At 35.3% G+C, this 25479-nt stretch overlaps 1 protein-coding gene and 1 long non-coding RNA gene across 3 annotated transcripts in view; one reads left to right on the forward strand and one right to left on the reverse strand.

The window, feature by feature from the left end:
* The window catches only part of LOC107078799 (uncharacterized), an 11673-nt gene extending 6880 nt beyond the window's left edge, over window positions 1-4793 (forward strand). For both annotated transcript variants that reach the window (XR_001479767.2, XR_001479766.2), the window contains exon 3: window positions 3570-4793. This is a non-coding gene — a long non-coding RNA (uncharacterized lncRNA). The remainder of the gene's footprint in view (window positions 1-3569) is intronic.
* Window positions 1234-21717, reverse strand: fap (fibroblast activation protein, alpha). Its single transcript, XM_015359033.2, has 26 exons — window positions 21386-21717; window positions 21001-21082; window positions 16531-16632; window positions 14497-14588; window positions 14339-14413; window positions 13783-13835; window positions 13365-13437; window positions 12634-12754; window positions 11492-11646; window positions 11099-11196; window positions 10673-10802; window positions 10248-10286; window positions 9787-9888; window positions 9521-9591; window positions 8619-8672; window positions 8013-8137; window positions 7461-7505; window positions 6933-7031; window positions 6720-6789; window positions 6236-6430; window positions 5911-5965; window positions 5496-5595; window positions 5025-5089; window positions 4379-4451; window positions 4068-4141; window positions 1234-1978 (listed from the first exon to the last, which is right to left on the reverse strand). Exons 1-26 carry the CDS (start codon window positions 21389-21391, stop codon window positions 1880-1882), a joined length of 2253 nt encoding a protein of 750 aa, XP_015214519.1. The 5' UTR covers window positions 21392-21717; the 3' UTR covers window positions 1234-1879.
* Between the last annotated feature and the right edge of the window lie 3762 nt (window positions 21718-25479).

The raw sequence follows: 25479 nt of genomic DNA on the forward strand, positions 1-25479 counted from the left end.
GTCCATGTGGGTCCTAATGCCCCAGTATAGTGATGGGGACACTATACTGTAAACAGGTGCCGTCCTTCGGATGAGACGTAAAACCGAGGTCCTGACTCTCTGTGGTCATTAAAAATCCCAGGGCGTTTCTCGAAAAGAGTAGGGGTGTAACCCCGGCGTCCTGGCCAAATTTCCCATTGGCCCTTACCAATCATGGCCTCCTAATAATCCCCCTCTATGAATTGGCTTCATTACTCTCTGCTCTCCTCCCCACTAATAGCTGATGTGTGGTGAGCGTTCTGGCGCACTATGGCTGCCGTCGCATCATCCAGGTGGATGCTGCACATTGGTGGTGGTGGAGGGGAGACCCCATTACCTGTAAAGCGCTTTGAGTGGAGTGTCCAGAAAAGCGCTATATAAGTGTAAGCAATTATTATTATTATTATTATTAAAATGCCATTCTAGGTCTTATCATTTTGCAGAATCATCCCATACTTCATGAACAAAATTTACATGGTTTTTAATGTGTTTGGACACATGTTTCAGAAATCGAATTAGAATTTTATTCTTGTTTCTATCCAAAATACTTACAGACTCGGCTACAATTCGCAGGAGGAGTAAAATAAATAAAAATGACAAGCTGGAGTTTAACATAAATTTGAGATATTGAAAGACTTATGGCTTGTAATTTTATCATCTAATTCAAGTAACTTTGTGCTGTACTGTATTGTGCAGGAAATGGTACTGTACTGTATTCATACAGCAAGCTGTATGCTGCTCTTGACAAAGCAAGGTAAGTAGACCTAAGAGACTGTCAGCCAAAATTGCTACGTTTTGCAGTACTTGCATCAAATGCAGTGTTGCATTTTTATGTTCTGAGTGGTTATGATGCTGTAGGCCGGAGCATGAAGATCTGATTGGTTAGTACTACAGAGGAGCATAGCTATGATATTCTCACTGCTCTGTACAGTACATTGGATTGTACCATACTGTATTGGATATGTGAAGGGTCAATAAGAATGATGTTTTCATTGTTGTGGTCTATTGTTCCCAATAGAACTGGATCTGATTTTCTTAAGCATTCAATTCGAGCAGTGCATCATTTTATTTTCTGACTTTTCTAAGTAAATTTGCTATGCCATCATGAAAAGGCAGGTAAAATAGTATTTAATTGCAACAAATACTAAAGAAGCTCTTGAGAGTTCCTTACAGCAAAAGTGATCAAGAAATTATTTTATCATAGAAGCTCAGAAACAAGTTTTGAAACATTTTATTTTCACATACATGATGGAAAATCCAGCTTTAGATGCACAATACATTCAGTGCAAGTTTAAAAACAAACTCATTAATAAAACAAAACAAGCTATGTTAAATTGTGATGTACAAATACATGCAGGCAGCTTCATTTGCAAATGGCTTGTTCATTTTACACGTTTGAGCTGATGAGGTCTTCACCACAGTCATGATGAAAAGCATACTTAATTACATTTTGGTTTTACAGTATGTTCAAAACTTATGTAGAAACTTGTTCAGAGATTTCATCCAGTGGGAATCATTAGTCCTACTTTACATTGTTTTTCTTATTTTAAATTAGAACCATCAACTATTTTTTTTCTTTGTGTACTCAACCACTCTATGGCTATTTGTAATGGAAGCAGATTAAAACTACAGCACTCACACTAATGCAAAACCATCCAAGATATCAATTGTCCAGCAACCCATCTCTTCTCACTGTGAAACCTTAGAGAGCCAGTGATTATGCTGTGGTGTTCAACACAAATACAGCTTTTTTTGGCCAAATTATTAGAAAGTTTCAAAAACAACTGTGTGGATATAGTGTCTGCTTTCAGACTAGAGAATATTTAACAATTTCACATGTATAAAAGTAAGATGAATATTTCTAGTTTATGGAGAAACATTTCCTGAGAAAATGACTAATATGTGTGTAGACATGATGGTACGCAGATCCTCCAAGCCCATGGTCCTTGTCTGTATACCACTGGAAGAGGAGAAAAAGAAATTAGTTAATAAGTTTAAGTTTAAATTAAAGAAGAGTTGTTTTCAGATGGTAAAATCTGAGTTGTGTTTTCCCCAAAGTTAGTGTCATTTCTGAAAGGCAGTATAATTTCTTAAGAAACTATGTTGTGCTTAAAGGGATGAAGATTGGATCTTTCTGGAAATCTATCCTTTTAAACATTGTCAACCTTTTCCTTTGCACAAATTGTATTTATTTCTGAAGAAATCTATTTTTAGACCTTAAACTGAATTAAAATGACAGCGCTTTAATAATACTTAATGAAAGGGGAAAGGGCACAGTGGAGCAAAGGAAATATTTAAATAATTATCAAAAATGTGATTTGCCCACTGATGAGCTTTCTCTATGATATGCTTATTTCCTGTGTTCTTTACAAAGTAGGTGTTCTTTTCTTTTTGGTTTATAACGGATTATTCAGTCATTTCTGCATTCTTCAAAAAGGTTTTTCCATGATGTCCTGCATTGGACTGGAAATAGAATATCAAACCAGGACCGACCTACTGTAGGACCACAAAGGGTTAAGTGATTTGTATCAATAGCATGTATGCCTTGTGTACTTCAAACCCTTTTTAACTGTTGTAGTTGAAGTGATATTACAATGCATTGTTATTTTTTAAAATGGTAAAATTGTATGTTAAAAGCTAGGCTGTAGATCACAGAAGGGATTTTTTTTAATTGGGTAGTTCAGAAGAAATGTAATTGTGTGGAGTGTATTCTACATGTGTCAGCAGATGGGAAGTTTCCATGGGTAGGAAAATCTGGCATTGTATCAGCCCTCAGTGGGATATTCACCAGTCTGGCTTTTGACAGCCTATCCCCTGGCTATCCTTCCTCCACTCTACCATATCTTAGCCACTCATTCACTACAGGATCTGCAGAAAGCAAAGCCTGTATATTCCCAATTGCAAATGCTTGGGTGCTTTACATATTATAGTCTGAATAATCTTTAAGGAATTTCAATTAAGAAGCTATGTTCTGTGTCACCACTGAGAGGAATAATAGATGAATTTGTTACATCAAGAGTAATCAATCTTTTTCCATAATAAATTATTTTTTATTTTTCTCATCCACAGTAAATATCTTCCTGCAGTGCTGCCCACAGTTCTATCTTACAGCAGTGTTTCCTAACCTGTGTTCTACGGAATAATACCACACAGCATTAATGGGTACACTCTGAATAGATTTCCTTGCTAGCGACATTTTTTCTTTCTAAAATACACCTCATTTTATATTTACAGTAGTATAAAAAATACTAAGAACACTTTTGAACCAAATTGTCCTTTCTATATTAATGCACAAGGTATCTTTGAACTGTAATAATCAATCTTTCAACTGTTATATTATTTAGGGTTGTTACTTAATTTGTAATTTTTCTAACTGTCCTCCTTCCAAAATTCTTTTAAATGAATTTCTAAGTAATACGTACGGAATGTTTTTGGTAAGAAACCTCCACATGCTCCATCCCAGGCCCGGCATGTATGGTATGCGTTCTGTAAATAGTGTTGTGTGGCCAAATTTACAGCAGTTTGGGAAATGCTGTTTTCGTCTTTTTCAGGGCAATGTCTATAGGTTGTGAAGGTGGTGGTGAACCAGTAGGTGGCACCATCTGGAACAGAATTCCCAAACCAGTGACCTTGCATGGTGACCAGAGACACGGAGCTGTGGGAGGTGCCATCCTTTGCATGAGGCATTAAACCAAAACTCTGCCTACTTGGTTGTTAAATATTCGATGACTCTTTTTGACGGAGTAGGGGGTGTTATCCCTGGGGTTCTGGCTAAAGTCCACAATGAGCTTTTACAATCTGTTATCCCTAAAGTTCCAACATTATTCCTTACCAATTCAAGTAGTGGTTTCACTCTACATGGACTGCAGTCTAGAAGTGAATGCACTTTCTAAGATCTGTGAGGCAGTAGTATTTACTGCCACACCACTGTGCTGCTCGCTGCTATTAATATGTAATTAATATGACACTGCATTAAGTTTAAAATATTTTTTTTTACTTATTTCAGATATAGTTTCAATACTTTCAGGAACAAATAAACACTTATTTACCATAGCTTCAAAATCCACCTGTTCATCGACAAGTGCTTTTGAAATCTGTGCAGCTTGCTGAAAATGGACATTATCTGTAATAAAATAAGGACAGATGTGTAAGATACGGAATATCTCTATACATCAGTAAATCATTAAAAAACTATTGAGTGCCAAATACTGTACAGTATATACAAAAACGCCCATTAAAATTATACATGCATATTTATACTGTATCTGCTGGATAGAAAGAGCTACACAGTTTTGATATTTATAATTTTTTCTCTGATGTATATGTAAAGATGTATCTTCTAAGTGACTTAAACACTCACCATCTGCTGTTCCATGTACTAGAAGATAATTAATGGATTTGAAATTCTTAGCCCTTCCTGTTACAGTGGAATTCTGTTGACAAACAGAATAAAAAAGTATTTGATAATGTTTTAGACATCAGTTAAGTAATTCTGTTTTTGTCATGTTCTGTAATAAATAGACTTAATGTTCTGAAAGATACTGTATCTGCTTAGATTTTAAAAATTTCCTGCAATGCTAGAAATTTAACACTCATTACAAATATCTCCTTGCTAAAGTGGAATAAACATACAGTATGTGTAGTGGATAGCATTAAACATTTTTTTCAATAGATTGAAGGTTTGTATTGACTTTTCTTCTGAGATCTTTATTTTACTTTGAGTTCAGTTTTCTAAGTTAACCTTCCACTTTAAAAATCACAGAAAATTGCTAACATTTTTCTTTACATGTTGTTAGGTTTGGTATTTCATGAAAATATAGTAGGTTGACTGTGAGGATCTCCTTGTTTATAGAAACTCTACAAACTGATAAAAATAAAAGCAGGATATACAGATTATTTTTTCTTGTTATCCTTTCTCTGAGAATACCTTGATATGATTTTAAATTTTTGCAATGTAAAGTTTTTACAATGTTTGTTGAAATCTATATTTTTATACAATGTCTTACCTGATAGAATTTTAGATTATCTGATTCTGTAGGCTGTCCCATGTATCGTTCAGTGTAGATGGCATCTGAGCATATTAAAATAAGTTATTTAATGTTTTTAAATGATTAACACATGATTTAAAAAATGAAACAGTGAACAATGTTTCTAATAGAAATATTCTGGGAAAATCCTTACATTTCTAAAATTATCTTACTTTCAAAAAGCAGCATCATTATTAGTTTCTAACATACTTACAGTAAATAATATGAAAACTAATTAAAGCTTTGTGAGTTAAATAATGTAACAGAAGAAAAGAACATGAAGGTCTTGGTCAAACTTGGATAATGTCCATAGTACTGACCGTTTTATCTTAAAATTACATCATAGCAGTATTCCAAAGGGAAAATAGTGTGTGAGACACATATTGTATGCTACATTTAGTCCGTTTCAAAGCAAAAAATGAACATTTTTTCGTTTGAACTTTTGCGTACCATAATATTCCCATTTAGACACTGGGGCAACAGCTATTCCACACTTGAAAACTCCACTACCAGCACCAAGCGCCATGGAGGTGACATATCCACCATACGACTGGAAAAGGAAGAAATGAGTTCAACATGAACGAAAATTATTAGTCTTCCATTGTAACATCCTGCTTCTATCATAATCTGAAATGATCTTGGACAGTTTGCTACCTACAAAACAAAGGTTTTCATGGTAATAAATGGAAAGGGGAAAAAAAGCTGTTTCTGCTTAAATAATATTTTGCTTCAGTGTTTTACCTGAAGACAAGCCCTTGTCTAATATGAAAATAAAAAAGAACACAAATAAAATAGATCTCGGTACCTTTTCTAGCATTGAATCTTTTTATAATAACATTTTTCAATGTAAGGTATGTCAACTTACCCATCCCCAAATGGCTATTCTTGTCTTGTCTATAAAGCCCATATCTATAAACTTCCTAAAAAAGGACACAATTTTTGTTAGATGTTTTTGTAGTTGAGAAGCAGCTAAATATTAATTATACTAGTTCTGTTTTTATGTACTGTATTTCTTACAAAATCCATGTTACTGATAGTTGTTAAAAACATCATATAAAACAGTGACTATTGTTAAATTATTTGTTTGATGTCCTTTTATTGCTTTCAGATACAGTACATAGTGGAGTAGATTGCTTATACACTACGTCCATCCATAATTGTGGCCTTGTGCTTGTGGGTGATGATCCTACCTCACAGCTGTAATCTGATCTTCCACCTCATATGTTCCTAGTCGTCGATATATTGAATGCATTATTTTATCACCCTGGTAACCACTTCCCCTTCCATCAAAACTTGCAACAATAATCTTCTCTGTGCTTGCCAGATATGTAGCCCAGTTCAGCCTGAAGCGAAAATCTACTTTCTGACTGCATGGTCCCGCATACCTGAAGACAATTAATCAATATATTAATTCCTTGACATGCACCGCAATACTGGAAAAATGCCAACCAGTAACGATTGTTTGTATTCTTATTGCCTCTTATTAATTATACAAGTTCCAGTATATCTGTACATATACTGTACAAACACTTGATGGGCCATTAAAGGTAATAATTAACCTCATATTACTTATCCATATTGCCAAAATAGTGCAATTGCAGTTTCTATTATAGAAATGAACAAATCACCTATGCATTTAGAGAGCAAATCTAGACAGGGGTAAAAATAACTCACACATCAATTAGCAGTGGATATTTCTTAGATTCATCGAAATTAGGTGGTAAAGTCATTTGATACCAAAGATCTGCAAGACAAAATGGTTGCAGGAGCAAAAAATAAAATAAACTGTGAGATTCTATAGCATTTTCATTTTAAAGTTCTACAGTATGTTCTAGTGAACTTTTGTATTTCCGTTCCAGAGGAAGCTTTAAAAATGAAACCACTTACGAAACTCTCCTAAACTAATGGTCTCACGACGTATGGTTGGCATTTGAAATTCTGCAAGAATGTTTTCCAAATCTTTGTTTTCTTCAAGGACCTTAATTTCTGAAATAAAACAAATTAAAACAGTTTTCATTATATACTGTATATTCAGAGGTACTGAAATAATGTCATACTTTGTACTGTAGCTTCAGTTTTAAAATTGTCCAGAATTGTCCACAAACTACAAAGTCTTCAGTATTAAGGAAATTAATACAGTTGGTACAGCTGAAATGGCCAAAGAATGTCCAAACCTAATTTGCTCTGAGACTGCCTTAATTTGGAATGACACCATCTTGTCACAACCTTGAATACCTCTTAAAAAAGAAGTATGCTGTAGTAAACAGGAAGATTGCATCTTAGCTGTCCTTATGGTTTTCAATTTTGAAATATCATGCATGCACAGCTTTAATTAGGACAAAACTGTTGTTAAGTGTAGCTAACTGGTCATTTCATTACATGTGACTTTTTTCAACAACTATTCTTGAAACTTACCTTTACCAGAGGAATTATGCAGTGTAAATTTAGGTAATCCAGGTCCTGTTAAAAGAAATTGTGCCATAAATAGGCAAGGCCAGCAAGTTCTGAACTTATTAGACACAGTTAATATTTCTTACAAGACGCATTTCTCTTTGCCTCAACTAGCACTAGTTTTACAAATTGTTTGGGATTACTTTAGTACAAGTTTTACAGTAAGTCTTCCATTAGTATAAATGCTGCCAGTTGGAAAACTCGGTTGGTGCCGATACATTTATCAACTTCTACAATTTCTGAAAAGTCAACAGCAATGTCAGTGTTCAGAACCATAACCATAACCATATATTTCTTCCTAAATATTCTTTATTGTATTTGAATACTGAGGATACTCTGCAGATCTAAACAAAAATCATACTGTATAGAGTACTCTTTATTCAGTTTTTTTTATGGTGTCCAAACGATAAGTTCCATTTCTGAGCTATTTATTGTTTGTGGTCTGTTTTTTGTTTTGCTGTTTGGTAGAGATAAAAAATAATGTGGATTAAAATAATTTATTGTTCATAAACTTACCATAGCAGTCCATTCGATAATATTTCGCATTTTTGCTGAAGTAAGCTGAGTTGTATTGACATCTTTTTTCATCTTGTTTACAGGTAAGGCATTCTGGATTAGAGTGAGTGCTACCAATTTTAATCCTGGTGCATAGATAGTAGAAGGATGAAAATAATCATTTTCATACTTCTTGCAGTTCATAGTTATTATTGTTGATAGACCTCAGTAACATACAGAAATAAAGGATAAATAAATAACACCCCCCTCCATTTTTGTATAAATAAGGCCCCACATATTTTGAAATCCAGCAGATGGGAGTGAATTATTCGGGTTCACATGCAACTACAGTACATATACAGTAGGTTATGAGTTGTCTTTACACACTAATGCCAGAACCACAGAAATGCCACAGTCCTTTACAAATGTGTATATTTGTTCACCAGATATGTTCAAAATACTATGCACTTAATTTTATAAAAATGTGTACCAGAATTCTATCCTTTTGATAGATACCGAAAACATGCATAGGTTTTAAGATCCAGAGCCTTAAAAACATTTTAAATCATCCCACAGCACATCTGAGGTTGAAGTAATTTCATAGCTTAAGTGTGGAATTAGTCTTACCTGTATAGGTTGCGTTGTCCTGGACGTCCTTCGTGTTGATTGCTAACATAGTAGCTGCAAAAAGAACCACAGCTTGGTCATTAATTTTTATTAAAAATACTTATGATTCACATTTTAAAATGTATATTTAATTTAATCTGGGTTAAATTAGTAATGTTACTGGTATGCTCATCTGTGGTCTTCATTCTGTATATATCCATACATCCGTTTTCAGAAAGCCACTTCCTTCTGCTAAAGATTGCAGCAATCCAGTTTATTCTGAAAGCAGACAGTGCAAGGTAGGATTGCATCCTAGAAGGGACACCTGTCCATCGATGGACACACAGGGCCATTTTAGAGACATCTGTTCACCCAACCAGCATGTCGTTAGAAAGTCGGAGGAAACTGGGGCACCCAGTAAAAACCTGTGCAGACCCAGGGAGAACATGCAAACTCCACACAGGAGGTGGCTCGGTCTGGAATTGGACCCACCACCCCAGATTCTTGAGGCGGCAGCACCGTCAACCACTGGGCCATATTTCTTGAAATGGTGAACAGTACTTTTATTTAAAAGGCGAGTATACATCTAATTGGCTGGATATTTACAATTTGTGCATCTCTGTGTGTCTGCCCTGCAACGGACTTGCGTCCCCTCCATGGTATATCCTGCCTTGCGCCATTTGCTTGCTGGGACAGGGTTTGGCTCCCCATGACCCAGAATTGGATAAAGGGGTTAGAAAATGGATGGATGGATATTTATACCATCCTATTCAAGTCTTTCTGAATTTTTATAGACAGACTTCTATAGTCACATTTAACAGACGTACACTACATTACACTTAGTATGATTTTTTTTGTCCTTCATAAAGACATCACCTAGGCAAATAAATAAATGAATAATATATTCAAGCTACTGTACTTACATGGTATCTTTGGTTAGTTTTGAAATGTATATGACTTCCCATTTTCCAGATGTTATTGGAACACTGTTATCCTAAGAATTATAAATCAATATTAATTTTGTGTAAGACTTTTTCTCACTCACATTTTCACATTCACATCTTCTGATTTTATTTATTTGCTTTTTAATTGAATGCCACTAGTCGATTAATACAGCAGTAGTTTATTCAATTCTTAGCTTTACTCTAATCAGCTGGTTCAATGTGTTTTAACTTATCGGAACACTTACTGATGAATTCACGTAATGGATATGTTTATATCCATCTTTGTCACTCATTATTTTGTAAAAACTGATGTTGTCTGCAGCAAAGAAAGGTTCCAGGGGGTAAAACTGTAAAGAAAGTAATGTTAATTAAGTGTTGTTGTTTTAAGTATAATTTTAATTATGCAAACTCATGTATTTATTATTTAAAACTATAAGGTGTAAATATAACAGTGCTCTATCCATACTATGGTGCAGAAAATTGACCTAATTGTAACAAATACTGTACACATTGTTTCTAATGTTTTTCCTTGATTTAAGTTAACAGGCTACATCAAAGCAGACCTCAGCATGTTTCCTAGAGTGGCAGAAGAGGTACAAATACAATATGGAAGAACATAATAATCTTTCACTCTGGTGTTTCTTTGTGATGTAGTGTTCAATTAGCAGTTATACCCATTTATCCACATAATTTGATTAGAACTTACTTGTCCAACCCAGCCCGTTTGACTTTTTTCTTCATAAGACTGAGAAAAGAAGAAAATATATGAATTGCAATTTAATATTAAGCAATATAGCTTTTAATATAGCAAAAGTTATTTTCAGATTTTGCTTTTGGCCGTAATGAGTTTTTGGTAACCCTTCATTATATCTAAACGTATCTGCAGGCTTGAAATATAAAATTGATATTGTGGACAAGGGTACAACTTAATAGATTTGTTCAACTTTAAAGTCAGATGTAAATGAATATTACCATAAGATTCTGGTACTTTATTTCTTAAATTGTTATTTCATTTCACCTCTATATGAAGTGATAAAATACACAGGATGCCTGCATATTTACTGAAGTGTATGTAAGCATAAAATACTCCTAAACTGTAGATTATGTGAAAGTAACTAGAAAGATACACACCTTTAGATGATTCCAACCAGCTGTGCTGTAATCATAGACCACTAAAATGCTGTGATTCTGTGCTCTAAATAGCCACTGAACTGCAATGCGATTGTCGGTAACCCAGGTGATTGTGCTTAAATAGTGGTCACTAAGACAAGAAAAGATACTTAAGCATGTTAAAAACAGTAAATCTACTGTATATTTATTAAAACCACGGATTACAACAGTGCTCATAATGGTTTATACAGTAATTGATATTTCTTGCAAAATATTTAGAAAAAAGTTTGTAAGTTTTTAGATTTTATCATTGACATTTTTGGTCAAAAGGATACCATATTTTTTCATTTGGTTTTCTATGGCTTTTATTAAACATGCACTATGGAGAGTGAGGTAAAACATTTTTTTAATGTAATTTTAATGGAACACTGTAGTAGTATACTGTACCTTGATCGCATAGGGTCTGGTACAATAACCTCTGCAATTCGTGATATATTTGAGGTATCCACAACAAACAGCTTTGCTATAGGAATTGTAGACCCAGCCTTGGTGGAAGAGAATGATTATTTTTTAAAAAATGGCTTATGAAAAGTGTTTACAGTAATATTTTAATAATATATGACAAATATTGATAAAACACTCAAAAAGTGTTTCATTTTTGTAATGATTAGTTTTATAGCAAAAACTATGAAAACACATAGAGTAGTTTAAAGCATGTATGCCATAAAAGGTAAAGATTAAACCCTGTACCTTTGTGTTGCAAGCATAGTGTTTTAAGAACAGAGCCAAACTGTCATTCTTGCACAAAAGTAAGCATGCACACAAAGAGAAGTATTATACCTTAGGGTATGGAAAAATGACCGTTTCTGGGTATTGTCCATCTCCATAAAACGAGTACTCAATGGTATTTACTTCCGTATCATTAAATTGTGCATATGCTAGAAATTTCCCACTTGGAGACCACCACAAAGCATAGTTATATGCAAACATTTCCTCTTAGAAAGATGAAAACAAGAAAAAGGAAAACGGAACAAGTTAAAGACATCAGACACAATGAGAATGCACTTGTACTGTAATATAAATATGTTTAGGGAATGAATAGGAGGAAAGGATTATGAATTTGAGATTCAGAAGTAATTATTTCTGCAACACAACATCTTGGTAATGGAAAAATGTGTGGTTGCATTCTTTTTCCCCTTGTCTATTTACAACTCCATAATTTTCTCTGTAATGAAATGATGATTAAATGAATTAGCACTGCAATTTGCTCAAACTGTGCTTTCAAATTGATAGTTCTTGCGAGCTGTGAAATCAGTGTTTGTGTCACAAAGGCGAAAGAGAGAAACAGTGGGAATACTCAGGATATGAGCATTAATAAAATAGTTCGCGAAACACATGTCAGTCTTTGAGACAGAATACTGGTAACAGTGAACTTGTACAGTATATTGTAAATGTAAGGGAACTGTCCAATGACTTTAAGCACTGCTGATGTTATACAGTGTGGACTCAGTCACAATCTGACTCAACACCACCCCCCTCATTAGTTTACGTCATGCAACACTTTATTCACTGGGCAGTAGCTCAGCAAAATTCAGTAGAATGGAAGAAATGCTTAACGTCCTGAAACTATTTTGCAACCTCTCTGTCTCCTGGAACTGATCATTATGAGCCAGTGGTTTCTCATATGTTCTATTGGTTTGGGGAAAATATAAATGCCATAAACTGTTTCCAAAAATACAGTATAGTTAACATTTGTGATGTGACAGTACAATGAAGAATTAGTGGAAAATCATAATCGTACGACCATATTCACATGGCCAATGATAATAAAAAACAATCAGTAGCAATAATTTTCTGTACGCAATAATGCTGTTTCATGTAAAAAGAATAGGATTGTAAACTATAAGACAATAAAGATAAACATTTGTGCAGTATCAGGGTTCAAAGCTATTAGTACTCATTGTCCACCATAAAAATCTTACCTTCATACACCCAATCTGGGATGCCATTGAAAATTTTATTTTCTTCTCCGTTAGTAGTTACAGCTTCAGGTGCTGCATTAACATCTGTTTTTAAGTAAACATTATTTTTCCACACATATGCCTGTAAGAAAATTGTGATTTAGTAGTAATATGATATTCACCAACCTTCTTATTCCAGATCTAGGCGGAATAAAGTAAGTGTATATAATAAGGGCCTCTGTTAAATCACCTGCAGTGTAAAGTGGTGGTTAGTGCTTTCGACTATCACCTAGAAGATTGTGGGTTTAAATTTTGACTACGGTGCTGATGATGTACGTTTGAATGAGGTATTTAATAAAAATAAAATCACCCACCCACTTGTCAATAACAAATTCCAGTTTCTTTGAGCAAAGTAGAAGCTTTTCAGCATTTTTCAGCATTGGAAGCTTTATGCTGAACTTTTGATTTCTAAAAAAATAAGTTACTTAGTCCAATGTTGGCATGATAGGCAGTCACCTTTTATTATCTTTATGATCTACAGCACTTTACAATGTGCAGTGTCACAATAGAAAATGGGTTACAAGAGTACAAAGTGGATATCTTTTTTTATTGCTTTATTTCCATGCCCATATCTCAGTGTCCTTGAAAACAATTCAGAGCAGGTAAGTTCACTGATATTGTACTGTTATAGTTGCTGGATAGTAAAAAATATTTAGTTTGTAACAAGTTAAATTCCTATTTGTTTAACTTACCAACTTGTTCCCAGTTGGTGCCCACTCTATATACTGTATTTTGTGTGGTAGTTGGGATGATGTCACAAACGTTCTATGAAAGAGAAAAAGATGCAGAGAAAATGGTACTGTCCTTCAAAATGCAGAACTCCAGTAATTATGTATTTCTAAAGTCTTTTTCTTAATAAATGCACACACATAAATGGCCACAATGTGTAAATATAAATGCAATTTATTTTTAATGTGGAATAAAATGTAATACAACAATAATCATATAATTTATACTTATAAATTTTGCTGAGACCAGCAAGGCTGAGAAAGCTCTGTGAATTCTAGAACAAAATATCACATCAAGGATATATGAACAAGTTACTTGTTAGTTCAGAAGTTGTGGTTCATAGTTTTATGTTTCTGAACACAAAGAAAAAAAGAAACTTACGATTTATCCACATCAAAAATAGAATAAGAAGCTGTATATGAATGCCTCCATAGCTGTTAAGAGAGGAATTATAATTAAGTATTTATAAAGCACTTTTTTCTTTTGTACTTGTTTGGAAACATTCGCAGCCACACTACACTGTTGGTCATGTGAAAAAATCTAATTAGTTCATCACGTTACCAGAATTAAAATGGATCTTCAGGCAGGCCAGATTATGCGAGCCCAAAGTGGAATTTTATCAAAACACTGCCATCAACACTCTTACTCTCTCAAACCATACTGCAGGATCTTTAATGACCAGGTAGTCATTAAAGCCTTGGTTTAATATGTCATCCAAAGGGGGCATTGGTTGAGATGGAAAAAGAGTGTCCTACTGGTCAACCAACATCACTTACAACAGCAACATGACCTTGTTGGTATCCCATCCCAGTACTGTTCACCCTCAATATTGCTAAACTTAATATAACAAGAATAAATCACTCATTATTTAGTGCTTTTTTTTGTAATCAGGAAAGCTTCATCTTTAAAATACAGTGTAGAAAAACTTCCAAATTACCTTTGTGTAATTGCTTTCAAAAAGGACATATTTCTGATCATCTGATAAAAGATAATCTGAAGCATCCACTTGAGCCTAAAAATATACAAAAACGAAATTAATTCTATTTGATATTTTAGCTTGAAATGAAGACTACCTAATAAAAGAAAACTTCTTACAAAAGTGTTGTTGCTCAAAAACTCTGAAACATAATTTGTCTCCACATCATATCGAAAGACATTTCCTCCTCTTTTATGCAGGTATTCAGTATCTATTAGAAGAAAACACAGGGTCATATGTACATTACATTAAGTTTGCTGTTACATGATATTCATCTTGTGCTTAAAGCATTTGTTTTGCGAGAGAAAAAAACAGTTCTGTGGTGTTATTTATACACAGATTATTGTACTGTATGCCATACTTGTCATTTGTTTGTCACCTTTTTTCATCAACTTGATATCATATTTAGAGAAATTGGGATATGTTTGAGAATCTACACTGTACAATTCATTTCATTTTTTAAACTTTACTAATTTCTAACTCTTTATTTTTGGCATGTTTTATACTTTTCAAACCTCTATTGCAGCATTATTTCTTGAAATGCTTCAAGATAATATCCTCTAGCTCAGTGGTTCTCAAACTTTTTGAACCAAGTACCACCCCTGATCCAACCAAAGCATCCAAGTACCACCTACAAGTCATCATCTCATAGGAACCCCAGAAATTCTCAATGACCAACATGAGCGCGCGTGCACACACACTCACACATACATATAATAAATATTATTATAATAATAAACTTTATTTGATATAGCGCCTTTAAAGGTGGCTTCTCAAAGTGTTTTACTGCTTTTACTTGGCCTGTTTAGTCGAGCAAAGCAGGTGTGAATTAATTTTTCGAGCCTTGATACAATTCACAACAGGGTCATACAGATTTTAAATCGTCAGGCATTTTCTTGACGGAAAGGTCTCGCGGTGGATGTTGAAATGCGTCCATTAATTTCTGGTGCAACCTCTCTAATTCGTGCAACTACACCGTTATGTCGGCTTGTCATCGCTCTAGCACCGTCTGAACAAACTCCAACACATTTTATCCAGTCGATGCAATTCTCTTCGATAAATTCATTCAGAAGCTGAAATATGTGCTCTCCTGTAGTTCCTGTGGGTAGCGGCTTACAGAACAGAAAGTCCTCATGGGACGTACCCTCAAACTCGTATCTAACGTAAACGAGCAAATTGGCCAAATCGACTACAGCCTCATCTAATTGCAGTGAAATACATCTGCTCATCTTAACGCACTCTATCAGCGTACTTTTTATATCATCCTTCATTTCAATAATTCTATGAATGACTGTGTCTTTCAGGGGGGGACAGCAGGTCGAGCTGTTTAGCAGCCTTTTCTCCACACATAATACGTGTCAGCTCTTTTGCCAACGGTAAATAAGGTTCTTCAAAAATAGCGTGGCTTACCTGCTTTAGCAACCCGCAAGCTTGCATTTTTCCGCGTTTCCGTTTTTATTTCCGTATTTATTTAAAGTTTTTATTTCATGTGCATGGGAGCGAAACACAGAGACGTTCGGTGTATTTTTCTCAAATTAACTTAGAACAGTTCTTAAATATTTTTCTGTTATCTATCACGCTTTCCTGTGCTCACAAGATTACCAGTGTTCGTAGCACGTATTTCTATGCATTCCTGTGTTTACAACGTTGGCATTGTTCCAAAATCACGCATATTCTCCTACCTCCCTATTTGCTGGAGATACAGTAGCTTTTTTAAATACAATTGGTCACTTGCATCCCTAGCACACATTCCTATAGAGTGGTATAGAATTACAGAGTATCTCTTGTGTCCACTGAAGTATTAGCGCGCACTGTATCGTAGTACGTAGGCTGCGTATTCGACACGTATTAAAATACAAAATATGAAAACCGTCCCGATTTTTCAGTGCACACGACACAGTTCCAGGGTCATTTGGCGTACCACCTGGCGGGACTCCACGTACCACTGCCGGTACGCGTACCACAGTTTGAGAACCACTGCTCTAGCTAATCCATCATAAAATGGTTACTGACCGAACAATTGTCATTTTGCCTAATAATGAGAACAACAACAATAATAATAATAAGTTCTATATAATCATTCCTTCTCTATATATATTACACAACAGATTTCTAAATCACTTTTCAGAAGTCAGCGTAACTTTTTTTATTACCTGATATCCACCGCAGATTGTATGATTTGTACCTGATGGTATCATTGAAGTAGTCATCCAGGGAGAATGTTTTTTGGGAATCATTTTCTTTAAGATCATTTCCTTAAAAATAAAGTGCTTTTTATAAGAAAGTCTTTACACAGTCAAACACAAGGAGCTGTTTTTCAAAGTTTTATCACAATAAAAAAGAATGCCTCGTATTTTTAAGAATTGGAATCTGTTAGCAAGAACTTCAAACTTTATGATGATTGCTACAGTACGTCTAAAATAAAATCAATACACCCATAATATCCTAGTCAAGAGGATCACAGATAAAGTAATTTTTATTAAATTTGTTTTAACAATGATTGTTAATGTGTCCTGTTGTGTTTTTCCTTAATTAAAACCTAGCAGTCCTTTTATTTTAATTTCAATTTGCTTTAATAGAAGCATAAAGTATTCATTACTGTACGTTTTCAGTTAATATCTAACAAGCTGGATGCTTTAACCTCTGTCTTATTTTTGCAAAACAATGAATAATGCCCCTTCTGAAAAAGAAATATATGGCTCTAGAATTTGTCTTTTTTTCATAGCCCAGGTCAGTTCTTTTACAGAACAAACAGTATTACAGTATTCCAGGTATAGTTCGTGGGATGTCATGAACTTTGCTGACATGTCTCAGCAGACTGTAAATTAAAGTGGAAACCTGCAATCACATGGTGGCGCCAAATGATTAGAGTCATTTTTGGAAAAATGTAAACAGATTCTTACATTTTAAAAAACATTATCTGTAATCAAAAGATTCATAGATCCTCACAAAAAAAGTCTATGACAAGAAAGTAAATTCAGAAATACAAAGAATGCAAATACATGTGGTAATTTAAGTTTTTTAAAATGGATGATGTAGATGTTCTGTAATTGCAAAACACCCTAGTGAGTCATTATTTTCATACTAGATCAGGATGTATAAAAAAATAGGAAACCCTGAGCTTGAAGATTTCTCTGAAATGCTATGTTTACACTGCTTTACTTTTTTAGCCAGTAGAAAAACAATAAATAAGCAAAGAGAATGTTATATATATAGTTCAGGTGGGTAGCTGTGTCAGCATGCGTAGGCTGCAAAGGAACAAGTCATAGGTTTATTCCATGCTGAAAAAAAGAAGAAAGAAAAATCAACGTTTTGGCCGTGGAGGCTTCTTCAGTTGTGAGCCTCACACTTGAAGAAGGCTCCACGGCTGAAACGTTGTGTTTTCTTTCTTTTTTTTGTCAGCATGGAATAAACCTATGACTTGTTATTATTATATACTGTAAGTTAAAAGATTAGAATTTACATAAATAGGGGTACAGCACTACACATTCGTAAAGACCTTATTCAGAATATTGTGTTGAATTCTGGTCACCATGCTACAAAAAAAAAACTGCTACACTGGAATCAGTCTGGAGAAGAGCTTGAATGAAAGTCCTACGACGACTAATTTTTTTTATCAATCTTGAACTTAGAAGACTACAATTGGACCTGACTCAAGTATTCAAAATCCTCATAGGAAGACATTAGGAGTGTTTACATGTGGTGTTACTGGACAAGAAGTGGCAATCCACGTATTAGTTTGGTGGAAAAATCTGAGGAAATGATCTCTGGCTGCCGAAACCAGCTTCAGAGATGGATAGGGAAAATCCTGCATACAAAAGAGTATGATGTACAGTACAACACAGGAAGTCCAGAACCCATTTTCACTTGAAAACCCACATTTCAAATGAAAATAGAGATGAGCTCAAGCTGCAGGAGCTTCACGCACAGTGTCCTATTATCTTCTCCAGGTTCCAGCCATGGTGTGCTGTAAATAACTGGGTTTAGCACTTTGATTGTATACCTCTGGTTTAAGTGTACAGTATATGTGTTCTCGCATTCAAAAGGTCATGGAATTCTTTGAGATTATTCAGTTCTGTATTTCCATCAAAGACATTTGGAAGATAATTTGGGCAGGTAAAACACAGTTTTAATAAACCAAGCACAATTTGTTTATATTATATATATCAGCCTAACACTTCACTATTGAGGGTTCATCTCAGGCTATGTGCCATCTCATGCAGTATGCTTTTGCGGCTGTGATTTCTCACGTATATGTTCTTTGTTTCTAGAAACTGCATTTTCCCTCCAATTTGGCGAAAACAACATAAGAACAGCTCTCAAGAAATGTCTGGAGAGATCCTTAAATCTATTTTTTTTGCAACCATACTGTACAGTACATGCTACATGGGCTCAATAACTTATCAGGTTTGTAATCTTTTACGTACGTATGTATGTCTTAATGCACCCTACACACTTGGTTCTATATAACTACCTAGCAAAGAAATTAAAATTAATCTTAATAAATTAAATTAATTGGACTTATACTTATTTGATTAAATCCAAGCAGAAGACTGGATACTAAAATGATATACAGTAGTGTTTAATACAAAGTAAGAGACTAATGCTGGTATATTTTAGGCAATGTGCAGGAGAGATTTGAAATGTAATCATTAAAATACCCTCTTCAGACTTCTGTGTAATGTTTGTGGATACTTAATCTCTATCTGTATCTGCATTTACTACACCAAAGTCCACCTTTTAAACTCTCTGTCAGTAATTGTGTTGAATATTTGAATATCTGATTAATGTGGATACATACTGCAGGAAAAGTAGGTTCTTAGCAAATTATATTTTTTAAAAGTTGTTAGGTGTAATATCATGCAACCCAATAGCTACAGTATGTTTTAATTAGTACCGTACTTAATTATGCCACTTTAAGGAAGGCGGGTCTGTCAAAATATGGGGAAATCACATTTCACATATATACAGTACCTTGTAGACCTGTTTAACTTTTTGATGCATGTTGATTTTATTTCATTTTCTAGACTGTAACTGCTAAAATAGTATTTGTATTAAGGCAGACCCTGATCTAATGTACTCAAATTATCACACACCTTTAATGTCTATGTTGGTAATGATGGTCTTTTTTAGGATTTTATTTAGAAGGAAAAAAAAACAAAATATAGCAAGAATAACACTGGTAATCATTCTGATCTCAATCTTATACTGAATCTCTGTTTTGAAAAGAGTTATTTCCACTGGAAATATAGTATGTCAGAACAGCAATTGTAGCTTCTCATCTGACAGTTTTGACTTCTCTGCTTAAATGAAATTGATTTCATTCTGGAAATAATGGTGACCTGTTGGCAGTACACCTATTGAAGTCTAAAATATACATATTTAAAGTTTAAAGCCAATTCAATTATTTTTCATATTCTGTATGTATTTTTTTCTTCTGCAGTACCTAAATATAATTGCTCAATATGAGACCAAAACAATATAATGGGTCTATGCTCAATTCATAGATGAAACCAGGTATACATTGTTTAGCTAACGTTTTTTATACTTGCCATTTTGCTCTTTCCTGTTATTACAGTGCTTAATATAAAAACAAAAGCATCAGTTTTCTTCGTGCATATTGCCACTTCTGTATTTACTATATTTAGTTCCCAATAAATGATTCCCAGGACACATGACTACGGAGAATCATGAGTTTTATGTTCTGCTGCTGTTTCGGAGACAGTTTAACTGCTTTAAATGAGAGAGATCAAATACCCAGTAAAAATGTCTCCAAACCAAAGTTTTACAACGTGCTACTGCAGAAGATAACTGCAAAATGTCAATTTTCAGTGGCTCATATTACAAATAACACCACAATACGTTTCTATGGGTTGGTAAGTGGATAAAGCACACACTCTAAAAGTATTCACACGCATATAAATCTTCCAGTTTCTCTTGAAATCGTTCTCTGACTAATGACTAACATGATTCTCTGACTAACATGATTCTGCAATCTCTATTTTTAAAGCTTCCCTTTATTGTTTCATCACGCAGCACCACGTACTGTAGGTCCATACTTTGTAACACATCGTCCAGTTTTACACTCTTGACTACTGTACTGTATCTTACTGAACCCCTTAATTTTAGACGACCTTCAACCCACTCCCCCAACAACCACCCAGGAAATAAAAAAAAGATAAAATAATCTAAAAGGGGTAACATAAATGGACACAAAGATTACATGATCATAATTTATTTTATATGACAAAAGCACTGCACTAATTACTAGTGTCATACTGACCGATTTAAATATATCGAGTTGTACCACTTTCCAGAAAAGTTTTCTAATTCTTTTATATTGGTTCATTTCATTGCTTCTTCAAAAAAAAAATCCAGAAAAAGCACATGGTTAAGATTTCTGAAGTTTCATTTACAGTATACTGTACATTTGGCTTTCATTAACTAACATCTTCATCGCTTTAGGTAACTTTCTCGGGTTTCCTACTAGTCTAGGAACGTGCTTCCCCTGTTTTAAGTACACAATTATGGAACACGTTTAGAAATAAATAATTGTTAATACACAAAAATGAATTCACTGTCTGTAATGACACGGTAATTAGGAGGAAAATGACACAACTTACTGCCTAACAACATCGCCGCGGGAACAGCTATTAAAGTGATGACGACAGCGGCTACAGCCAACCCCAGAAACACCTGGCAAGTCTAGAAAAAAGTAAAGTAAAAATGACTGTAAAGTAAGTTTCTCTTTTCTTTAGTTATTCTAATGTTTATTTCAGTTTATGAAACAGAGATCTGAAACATGCATGTTTCAAAAACATTTTTGTTTTCAACGTTTCTAAATCCAAGTAGATTTGAGAAAACACCTTTGCTCTCAATTATTATCAATACTCCAGTTAAACAGTTCTTTGTGTCGTTCAGTTCTCTACTCTTAAACTGATTTTAACCCCTGAAAGTTCGAAGATGGCTTTAAAAAGGTCAATACAAAATAAACAAACGATTACTGACCTTCATGATTTTACCGGACCCACAACGGTATTTTCACTGCTGGAAAGACCCAGTTATGAATCTGATAAATTCCAGGATTTGCTGACGTGGTGAAGAGATTTAAGACGCCTGAAGTATACTCAAAGGTTAAACATCTAACTATTAAATGAAGCTTTTGCTTCCCAAGACTTTTTGTTAAATATTATCTTATCTATGTTGTAAAAGAAGACTTATAAATTATGGTCCCGATTAAAGTTCTCTGACAACTGAATGATCCTTTCTTAACAGGATCTTTCATTTCAGAGCGTACTGTAGGAAGACTTTGAAAATGCTTCCAGGCACACAGATGCTGTCTTAGAATCCGCGGATTACTCAATTTTAGGGGTTGAAGAATTCGTTAAGATTTGGGACATGGTTTTTCATTAACCACGAAACAGTCATCTTGTTCTGTAAATGCTTTTTTCGACTTTTCTGGTTAGTTACAAGATATATGCGCTGTATGTGAACTTTATATTAATTACATTTAGAAACATGCTTTGATAAATCATATACTGTATTTGTAGAAGCAATGTCCAATGTAAATGCCTAAGATTTTGTTTTAAAGTATGAACTGTTTGACTATAGCGTTATAGTCTAGTACTGTATGCTAGCTTTATGTGTTTGTGGGTGCAACGAATTAGTTTAATTAAAAAAAAAAACAAAACATACCGAAACGCACGGGGACGTAACAACAGTACATTTGATTTCTTTATACAGAACTACTGTTGTATTCAGAGGCTTCAGGGTACTTTTTTCACAGAACTGGACTAATAATAAAGATTGGGTGGTGATTATACACTACTTTCTTTTGGACCTGCAGAGACAGGATGGTAAAACAGGACTGAAATTGACAAGTGAAAATATAATGAGTGTGTGAGGGAATTTGGTTGTCTACTGTAAATCCCTAGATCTGGACTCTGTAGTTTCAAAATGGATGGTATTCAGTAAGTGGTGTGAAGAGTGAGTGCATATGTGTATGTATGTACAGAAGTGGTGAGTGATATTTCTTTCCTGTAGTTATTGTATATTCTGCATTAGGTATGATATTACTCCCCCTTGTGAGCATAGTAAATTCACAGCCCTGTAAATGCCACACTGGTGTTAGCAGTGGGATACCAAGGATAACAAAATGCCTAGCTAGGGAACTGCCTCTGAAGCTTTATGGCTTCGCCACAAACAAGCAGTGCTGAGGGGGTCTAAAATGCCCACCTGAAGGCAATGACAGCAAATATCCCTGGTATGGTGCCACACTGGGTAGATATGGTGTTTGCTTGTCTGTTCACAAAACACATTTTTTTATCGTTTTGTTTGTTTCACAGTATGTACAGTATGTGATCTTGAGTTGGTCCGCTGAAGTATGAGAGGCTTGATTTGTTACATATTCGAGAAATGGAATTTCTGCTGAAGTTGTACTACTCTTCAAGGGACTTTGTTGCTGGGAATGCGGACACAGGTGCAAGTGCACACATCTGCTACCAGAAACATGAACGCCAAACTAAAGTAGGAAAAGAGGGCTGGCATTTTAGTACGGCTTTGAAAACACCATTTACCATTGCGTTGTATAATGTCCATTTTCAATGTCTGTTCCCTGGCTAACAAGGTCAAGTGGGCTACTCTGATTTGTTCCAGGTGAGGTATTGGCAGTTGCTTGGTGATTGTGTTTCACTGAGACATGGCTCAAAATTGTATCGGATTTAGAGCTACACCAGCGGGACTTCTCCCTGCACTGGGCTGACCGTACCGATGAATCACTCAAACTGGGGGGGTGGAGGAGTCTGTTTTTATGTGAACCAGAACTGTTGTTCGGATACTATAAATCTCTCACGGCCCTGCAGTCTCTTATCATTGGTTGTAAAACTTGTTACCTGATGCAAATTTGCCTCCATTATTGTGTTAGCTTTTTTGTATTCCTCCACAAACTGCGGCTCAGCTGCAACTCATATTTCAGAGGTTGAAAATTATTTGATACTTTTAGGACTTTAATCACACTAATTTAAAGAAGGTCTGAACAAAAGACTATGTTGCCACCAGGAACGATACATTTTGTACCAGTGTAATTACTATTCCTGATGCATTTCATGGCCCCTCTTGGTCACTCTGATCACAATGTGATTTTTCTCATTCCTATGTAAACCAGCAGTCCCAAGTGAATCAGACCAGAGACAGCAGTAAGACAAATGTTCTCCTTTATTCACAGTGTGTGCACAACGGGAGCTCCACAACACAAGTAAAACTTTCACAAGTAGAACTGATAGTACAAAGCTAGCATCAAAGATTAAATACATTTTCAGGTTGGCATGGCTAATTATCTATTCCCCCACCTACACTATCTCTTTCTATCTTAATTGGTTAATGAGTAACGCAGTGCAGTAAATGGTTACCAATTGACCATCAGATGTACTTTCCCAGCTTACATTCCATGACACTCTTTCCTAGTCGTCTTCACCTTCATCATCGAAACCTAAGGCCATAGCAAGAAGGTCTCCATAGCAACCCCTGGACATGGAGATGTTGAACGTTGTGTCCCCTTCTTGAACCAGCAGGGTTAGTACATTACCCCCCCCACACACTAATTTTCCCAGCAAACCAGTTCATACCAATTCTTATCAGGATGATGTAGAATTACTATCTACTAGTTCCTTCCATCAAGGTCATGTGATGTCTTCCTAGACATTCCAAGTGATGTATTCTCAAAATATCCTGTGGAATGCTAGGCAGCTGGCATTAATGTATTAATATACATGAACATAATTAAGATACATGAATATATGGCTTTTCATATAACTTTAACCGGAGATACAGGCTGGGATGATTCAAGATGATTCTAAAGCATATTTGCATATATATTAGTAATATAATAATATAATACCACCACCAAATTGGCTGAGGGAACCATAGTAGGATACATGAGTTTCAGGATTTGATTTGTGGTCCACTTAAAATAAACACACATGCGGAAGGATATAAGCAAAACAACACTGGCCAACCAGCCCGAAGCCACTGTCAGAATGTCCCACCATCCCCAATAATGCATTCCCATCCTACTATCACCTGACTGAAGTGTTTTCACAGTTTGTTTGATAATATCAGTTTGTGATATTTCTCTAGTCTGTTGGCCTAACTTCTGAGTATAAGTTATAGCTTGAGTGATCACTGAAAATCTCTAGCCTCCTTGACAAGAGCGTCATTTTCATGCATTTGGCCGTGCCACCAGTGGTACATCTTTAAAGCAGTGAATACTCATCCAGGTAGATGCAGGTCCCCTAGACGGAGGGAATCAACTACCTGTAAACACACGGAAGCGTCACATGGGAAGGTTAGAAAGGTATATTGAAACACCGCAAGTGTCAGATTGGTCAGTTGAGTCATGACAGATGATATACTGTAGGACCCAGTTTCTGTGCAGCAGGAAAGTGGGAGCATCTTAACCCCTTCCTTAGTCGGAACCATGTATCCGTCGGTTGATAACAATTCGTCTGGCAGGATCCACGTGCCCTGATGTTTGAAGAGGTCTTCTTGTAAGGAGTCCACCAGGTCTCTGGCCACCATGTTGCCGGCTCTTCAATAATTAATTGGGCCTGGTCAATAATTACCTTTGTCCAGGATTCACTGGTCTGAGTCAAAGCAGAAACAGTTTCACTCAGTCCTCCTTGCTTATGCCGTACTTTTGTTGCAGTGAGAGGCTGGGGATAAGAGGTTACCTTACTACCTTACTTTCCTGATGCACACTGATGTGTGTTAAACAAGGGGATTAGTAGATGCTCATTCAGGAAGGCTTGAAGGGAGAGCAGATGGTTGTATACTTCAGTTGGGCTCTCAGCTGTACAGAACGAGACCACTGTGTGATGCACAGGGAAGTTTTGGCTGTCATAATCCAACATTACCAATATTTCCGTAAACCGGGTTGCCAGGTGGTATGCTGAAGGGGTGCTTCGATGTGCAGGATATAGCTGGAAACAATAGCACAATGCCCTGTCCCTTAAGCCAGTTGTGTCAAAATATGTGCCACCAATGGGGTGCACTGACACTCCAGGAGGAGCTCCCATACTATGGCTAGGAGGAACTGGCGGGCAATG

The sequence above is a fragment of the Lepisosteus oculatus genome, chromosome 12, assembly GCF_040954835.1.
Source record: "Lepisosteus oculatus isolate fLepOcu1 chromosome 12, fLepOcu1.hap2, whole genome shotgun sequence".
NCBI lineage: Eukaryota > Metazoa > Chordata > Actinopteri > Semionotiformes > Lepisosteidae > Lepisosteus > Lepisosteus oculatus.